Genomic DNA, 8,084 nt, shown 5'->3' with positions numbered 1-8,084 from the left:
ATATATATATATATATATATATACACACATTAATCAAAGTGTTATGACAGATCCTTTTTAATAGAAACACAATACTTCTTTTTCTCTAATTAGTAACAATTATACTCTCTAACCACCCCCCCCCCCAAAATAGAAAAAAGAAAAAAAGAAAAAAAAGGGTAAATTAATATTTTAAACAACTTTTTTCTGGCTAAGAATCCATTTATCATAGAAGTTGATGGTTAAGAGGCATCTGTACACTTTTATTCCCAACAGTTCTACTGTAGTTGAGCTACACAAACCATAGGCAACCACATGTACACACTCAAAACCTTGCTAATCTATTCTTTACTCAGTTTATACTAAGCCATCAAAATTTACAGATATATTGTGAGAATCCAAATCTTACAAGTCAAAGGAGAATCCCTAACAATCAGAGCTCCTGAAAATAGGATCCAACCATCTATTGACTATATGTATCTCTAATTTGCTTCATTATCTGCAGGTTTTGAATCAGTCTCAACTGGTTTTGGATTGGCTTCTGCAGGATCAGATGCCAATGACTCTTCCGCCATGGGTGCTGCTATGGACACACTCGGTTTCTTGAACTGCACCAGGATCATCGTCATGTTATCACATCCCTCACCACCAGCCGTTGATGGTGCTAAGCACCTGTCCAATACTCTTTCGCAAACCACTGAAAGCTTGCTTTCCTACAAAATTTTATTATGCTTGATGTCAGAAATAAGCATATATTAGGCCTCACTTTGAAAGTGACCAATTGATGTACCAAATCACACTTTTGAATGGGTCTCCACAGCTATGATTATGTTACCCAACTAACAGTTCAAAGACATTGTACATTCAAGAAAGTGTCTTGCAACTCAAAAGCAGCCTGTACAAACACATTGGTGGGAATGGATATACGTGTGAAACAAACTGACCAAAGTTGTTCTGAAGATCAAAGAGGTCTAGATCACTTACAATCTTCAGTTGTTCATGCACAAAATCAACTAGTTGCTGGCTCGACATGCAATCCCTGGCAACAAGAACCTTTTGATCAATAAAGAAAATTTTGAAAGCTGAGATCCAAATCCCAGATGTGTAACTGACTGTTATCTCTATTCAGGGCCTAAAGGTAATTGAAAATAATCATGAAATTCATAAGAAAACACCATAAGAACACAAGACAATATGCTTCAGTTGTTCTAGAGCCTGTTGTGCTCCAAATCCTTAACAATCTGCAGGAGCTACAGACCACATTCTGTGGAGAAAAAGGAAGCAAATTTCATAAAATTCAGATAATTCTTTGATTCTTTCCCAAATGATGGAATTTTATCCAGAAACTTCTTGCAATGCCTTTTTAAGCATTGTTTACACATTTTAAATCATTAGACTGGAATTAAAAAAAAAAAGTGGCAGTCAGGCTTCAGACCCTAGGTTGCTAGAGAACACCGTAAGCTACTGTATTATGTAGTCAATTCTCCACATAATTTAGTCCCATAACATACAATATTTGAGCAAAATAATTGAAATATACTGTTGGAATAAAGAACCATAAAATTGGAAAGCATTACACAATTTCAACCATTTCAAGCAAAATTTGGCATTCTATATAACACATTGTACTGTATTTTGCCAAAATTTTGACTGAAACATTGTACATCTGTCGAGCCACTGGTGGTTGCAATTTGGCCAATGTCGAAACCAAGAATAAACAATCGAAATTTCGGTCAAAATGGCCAACAAAGCCCAAGATAATTAATAAAGGAATTACTCTTACTATAAAGAAAAATAATAAAAGAGATGAGCAACTTACCAAATGCCATCACATGCAAGCACGATAAAATCATCATCCCCACAAAGCTCAACCTAGTTATAGAAAATGAAATGTATATATAAGATGAATTGCAGCATTTGAAACGAAACGACTTCAATAAACAGGGAGGTTTCAGTAAAGGAAATTCCAGCCTAGTCACACAAAAAAAAAATTGACTCTTCAGTCCATGATCGAGGGATTGTGAATGGATCATGCATTGGATCCACCTGATCCTAATCTCAGCCAGCTTAGATCAGGTGATGCACCATACAAAATCCTGGCCTTGTAACAAATTGAATCGGCCCCATCCAACCTGGATCCAGATCAGTTGAAACTGGAATCCTATCCTACAAATCCAAACATGGTATGGAAATGTCAAGCTCTTCTTCATTCTCGGTTTTGACTGTGGAAAATCAAGGTCTCATTCCTTATAGTATTTCTATAAAACAAGTCGTGTCGAAAAAAATCAAGCATAAGAATCTTGGTTTTTCATAACAATAATTTAAGAACAAGACAGTAGGGAATTATTTCCTAACGCAGTCAGCTATTAAATTATCGCATCCTTTCGAAGAATGAAAAGAGGTGGAAGTTTTCAAGTATGGCATACACTATGCATAACAAAAATCTATATTTAATTTATTTTGACTTGAGGAATCCCAGGCGGTATCCAATGGATTCTGATCTAAAAATTCACCAGGCGAAGGAGGCAAAGGTACTTACAGTATTTATGTCTGGATTGGCAGTGACGATTTGCTTTTCAGCAGGCAAATATTTGTTCTGCTTGAATTCCATATCACCTGCAATCAATAGAATCCTAGGTGTCAGACAAGCAAACAAACAACAGTTTAACACAAACTGCACAATAAACCGTTGTCTTCCATTTTAAAGGGGAAAAAAAAGGAAAGTAATTATAAATCTATTGTCATGCTTCTTATTACCAATAGCTCTTGCTAAGTTCAAACTTCCATTGACACGTCCTGCGTGAATGAAACCACCAGCTTTTAAGATCCTTTCCTTCTCAACCTCAAGGTCAGGTTTATGATCTCTTGATAAATTGTATGCCTGCATAAGGAATGCCACATCAAATGCTGAGCAAATATGGTCAATGTTTGGAAAGGCAAATGCCAGGGTTGAAGGCAATTGTGCTTGGTGGGGTAAGGCATAAATCTTCAACATTTTAACACAAAATGAAAATGCTACATATGGTGGAGTTAATGATTTGTAAATCCTAATTCAATAATCCATGAGCTAAGTAGCCAAATGTTATCGATAATTGACCATAATAGTAAGACCAGAAAACATATTGTGCAGAATAAAAGTCAAATCCAAAATGTTCGACAGTGTTCCATGCCCCTTGTCATCAGAGCCATCACTTGAAGGATAATATGTTGTAGAAATACTCAATAAGTGAATTGCGCTCATAGTTGTCAAGGCGTCACCTAGGCGACTATCACCTCTTATTGCACTGCATGTTGCCTTGTGTTTTGGCACTTATTTATGTTGTCTTAAAGTAAATGATTTTTATATTTGTTATTTCATTTACTTAAGATATTATTCATAAATAAGCAAATACCCCTTATTTGAATCCAATAAAAATAGTTTAAAAATAAAATTCAAAAAGGATAAAAAGTCAACCCCCAGTCCGAGAACAAAAACTTGAATTTGGTTATATGGGCGATTTTCAACTTTTAAATGCTGGGGTTTTTCTCAATTATGAAAATTTTATAAATCCTATCAAGTTAAAACATTACTAAAAACCAAAAGTCCGATAAAATAATCTTTTATTTTGATATCCATAAAATTATTTTCATTCAGACGATTTTAACAGCATTCACGCACTTTAAAATAAGTTTGACCGGAAAATAACTTTGTTATTACAACTCAGATTTAAGTAATCTTAGACCTATTGGAAAGCTGGTTTTCTGTTATACCTAATACAAAAAGTTTCATGTAAAAATAAAATCATTTGACCAATAAAATTTATTATAGAACAAGAGTATTTCTCTAAATGTTGATTTTTTATGACTTAATGTGACTTAGTGTTGATTTTTTATGATTTGATGTAGTTGAATATTGATTTTTAATGACTTGATGTGGCTTAATATTGATTTTTTATGATGCAAGGTATATGCCGCTTACTAAATAATGATAGAAAATAGGAAAAATAAAAAATAACACTTGGTTGTCTTGTACGCCTGAAGGGGGGGCGCCTTCTCGCCTAAGCGTTTAAACAGCCCTCCAGCGCCTTAGTTTGCCTTGGTGCCATGACAACTATGGTTGCGCTCCCAGTCCAAAATGATTTATAGAAACAGTTTTATGGGGAAAAAATAACATTAAATAAAGGAAAATTTACATCCACCTCCCCTTTGCTTTTGCTTTTATTACATCCACCCCCCTCACATTTCATTTATTACAAATAGATGTTCTAAATAAAAGTTCTCTAGTAGAAATAGACATAATAGTTTCTACAATGAAAAAATAGGTTTGATATTTCCTATTTTCAGAAGAGAGAGAGAGGAGACCGAGACGTACAGTTGCAGGGTGAGTTTGCTTGCTGATTCTGTAGAAGAGGGAGGGTTGAAGATATTGCAGGGGGCAGGGGTCGTTTTGAGGAGGGGAGGTGCAGTGGAATTTGGATTACCGAGGGAGGGGAGGGTGATGATATTGTAGTATAGGGAAGGGAGAGGTGATATTGTAGCACAGGGAAAGAAGAGAGGGGAGCGGAGGGAGTTGGGGAGTTTGGGGAAGGGCGGGAAGTGCGGAGAAGTTCAGGGGGTGGGGTGGGGTGGGGAGAGGAGGGGAGGGGCGGGGAAGGCAGGGGCAAGAAAGATTGGTGAAGTAGCAGAGGGGGTCATGGAGTTCAAGGGGAGTGGCAGGGAGTGCAGTGAATTCAGGGGAAGGAGAGGGAAAGGCGAGGAGGTCTGAAGAGCTGCCGCAGAGCTCACCGACAAGGGCAACAGGAGAGATGTCGTGTTCAAGTGTTCGGGCAGCAGTTGCAATGGTTTCCAACAATTTCTTTTAAGAATCATGTGAATGACCGAAATACGCTTCGATTTAAGCTGTTATAACTTATAAGCACGTGCTGATTAACAACTAGTGCACAAAGAGAAATAAACAATCTCTGACAATAAATTACAAACAGGTCTCAAGCTATTTAAGAGTTTATGTTTATTTTTTTACTTTATCTGCGAGAAACAAGGACCATAAACCAGACCAAATGCCTGCATGAAAAAAAATAGGTCAGACAAATAGAAACATAAACTATACACAAGAGAGCCTTATAGCTGTGTTGCCTAGATGTGAATACCTTCCAAAAAAAACATTGCACATGTTTTATTCAGATCATGTACAGTAAGGCCAAACATTAAGGCCCATAAGGAATACTGCATATTGTGACCTGCCTATAAACCAAAACAAATTCATTGGCAGGTGGCATCTTTGTCCATCCATGATGCCTATCTTAACCATCCAGAGGTAGTGAGAGCAGCGGTTAACACTCAGATAAAAAAATAAAATACATTAAATGGCAGGGAATTCCAGCTACTGATTGAAAAATCTTAGAATTTCTTGATACCAAATGTTTTAATATTACGAACCAAAGTTGCCCACATGGTCATGACTCATGTAGAGAGGCTTCTCTACACAGTCAAGCTTTTATTAAGCCACGTGGAGGGAACCTTTTAGTCAAACCGACCATTGGATAGCAAGGTTCCCACTTGGATTAACCACATGTCAAGTTTCAGATCTCATCTCTATGGTATGTCTACCACGTCAGAACTTTATAATTGTCTCCAACGGTTGAACTGAAACTGGCCCAAAGCATTCAAAGTTATTTTTATGAACTTGCAAACCATCATATCTCCAATTGGGAAAAACAAATTGACCTGAAAGTTTCCAAAGATGATAATTTGAATAACATGTCCACAAAATTACAACACCAAAAGATGTCACAAAAAATAATTTGGGCGGCCATGCAAACAAGTTTTCCCTCATATTATCTTCCCATCCAAAAGAATACCACTTATAAAAATTCAATATATATGGAGCAGCATGACCAAACATTTCCTTAAACACAACCTGCATTTTGGATATTTAAAACACAGTAACATTCAGGGAAAAGAAGTTACCTGCCCCTTCCTAGAGATTACACACCGAGAATCACCCGCATTTGCAACAAGAAGTTGATTGTTTCGGATAATAGCAACACAAGCCGTGCTTCCAGATGTTGGTCCAGAGAAATCAGAGTGGGGTCCCTAATTTCAATGTAAAGAAATAAGCCTTGATTTCCAAATGCTAAGAGGTACTAAGAAGATTATAAACATATCAAAGCACCCTTGCTTCTGCTTTGAGTGGCATCTTCAAGCCAACAAGAGAAGTTTGATAGCACTGAAAATTGCACATGCCTGACCAGAGTAGATTAAAAGATAAAAGGAAGATATACCACACAACAGTCTAATATGAAGCATACAGAAATTCATGGAACAATTTAGAGAATGAAGTATGCAAAACAATGCATATAAGAAAAGCTGCTGCTCAGTACAATGAATGGAAAGAACTACAGGCCTAGATCATTGGTAAAGGCGAGACTTTTTGGGTGCTAAGATCCAAAGTCGAGAGGGAAACAGCCCAGATTGTACGCTTAGGTCCCTAAGCAATCACTTAGTGGAAAGTAAGTGATGCAGCGATAAAAACCAGGAGGTAGGCTTGGAAAAATATTCAAAATTTCACCATTCTATGGAAAAGCAAAAAAATGGCAAGTCAATGTTATATGTTCATGCACACAGAGCATGAAGTTCATACCCTTGCAAACAATAAGGAAAAGAGGATATTCTATTCAGAAAAAAAAAGAGTATATTAATGCAGGACCTGAGTTGGTCCGGTTCAAATCTGGCATGACAAATTGGGTCATCACCAGTGTCCAGAATGAACCGAGCCAGCTCAGAGTTCAGTTTCATTATCTTATCTAAGAACCTCGCCATCCAAGTAGTGGGATAGTTTAACAGCACTATTTCATTTATTATCATATTATTACTTGTAGAGACGAATAAAATAATATAAATTCCAGATCCGAATTGGATAACGTTTTCAGTTATTTGGTCTCTTTAGGATGCCCGAACATGATTTGCATACAGAGGAAGACTTCCTTTCAGTTTGGGATTATCATTTACTATTCAAGAGTTTAGGTCAGTTAGGATACTCCAATCACAGGAGATCAACGCCTTGAAGTACCCTTGTTTTGGCTGCCATACTGCCCCCTTGAGGTACCCTGTCTTTTTGGGTATTCTTCCTACTTGATATATTACTTCTGGTTTATTAATCTGTTATGAGTAACATTGATGGAGATTAAAACCCTACTGCACTCCTGATTTTCTGATATACTATCAATTGAGGCACCCTGATTTCGGAAAATTTCTGGTTTTTTTACTTCCTGCAGAACCCCTGTTTTGGGGGTAATTTCTAGCACCCAAATATTGGCCTTTGCTTTTGATCCAACCATGGGATCATTAACGTGTTTTGGGGTTTATCTCACTACTTGACATAGCCATCCAAATTCATCAACCCTTTGGATCGGTACATCTTACAAGTTCCAAATATCTGAAATTTCAGAGTTACTATTTATGAGAAAACATTATATCTGCAAATCTAAATGTTGGATTTCTATCAAACTGTGGGGATTTCTTCCCCTACTTGAAAGGTAAACCCGACAAGGATTTGAGGTATGTTTGACGTCTTGATTTGAGTTCTTATTTTTCTCTTACGATGGCCATCTATTGTGTCATGTGTTCTGTTTTTGGGTTGGTATTTTGCACCCTGTTGGTAAGGTGACCAGAATCTGTTATTGGATATTTTATTGGGAAAATTTTTCACTCCCCTATACTCACCCTATATTTACTCAAACTCCCCTGCTCAAATTTTATTTTCTGATTCCCCCCTAAAAAAGTAAACTTCTACCTCTCCCTCTCCCATGATATTTTAAAATACCCAAATGACCCCTCCTTTTCCATGTTACTGGTTAGTCCCATTTTTTACTCCTCCATTCATTTAGGTATTCTTAAATTTTGTTTTTAAAATTCAGAAAATAATGGGACCCCAATTCACGTGATTGAAAAATATATATATATATATATATTTTAGTTCAATTTAGGGTTTCTCCTCCGATTCGGACGACCTCTGAATCACCTTTGGAAGAATCACCAGGTGTTTCAAGACTACTGCTTCTCCTCTTCCTCTTGGCCCTGTTTCCCTCTTCAAGCTCCCGTTCTCCCAAAATCCTATTTCAATCTCT

The 8,084-nt window shown here is 36.9% G+C and overlaps 1 protein-coding gene across 1 annotated transcript; it reads right to left on the bottom strand.

The window, feature by feature from the left end:
* Positions 1-214: 214 nt before the first annotated feature.
* LOC122066656 (probable protein phosphatase 2C 60) lies at positions 215-6,051 on the bottom strand (the record flags this gene model as incomplete). Its single annotated transcript, XM_042630499.1, is given in 6 exon segments — positions 215-692; positions 964-1,018; positions 1,799-1,851; positions 2,519-2,595; positions 2,737-2,860; positions 5,926-6,051. Coding segments are annotated over 6 exon segments (666 nt in total), but the record flags the coding sequence as incomplete, so codon positions are not given.
* Between the last annotated feature and the right edge of the window lie 2,033 nt (positions 6,052-8,084).

The sequence above is a fragment of the Macadamia integrifolia genome, unplaced genomic scaffold, assembly GCF_013358625.1.
Source record: "Macadamia integrifolia cultivar HAES 741 unplaced genomic scaffold, SCU_Mint_v3 scaffold2517, whole genome shotgun sequence".
In the NCBI taxonomy this organism is placed as follows: Eukaryota; Viridiplantae; Streptophyta; class Magnoliopsida; order Proteales; family Proteaceae; genus Macadamia; species Macadamia integrifolia.
The sequence above is the reverse complement of the archived record's forward strand: the minus strand, read 5'-3'. Positions and strand labels throughout refer to the sequence as shown.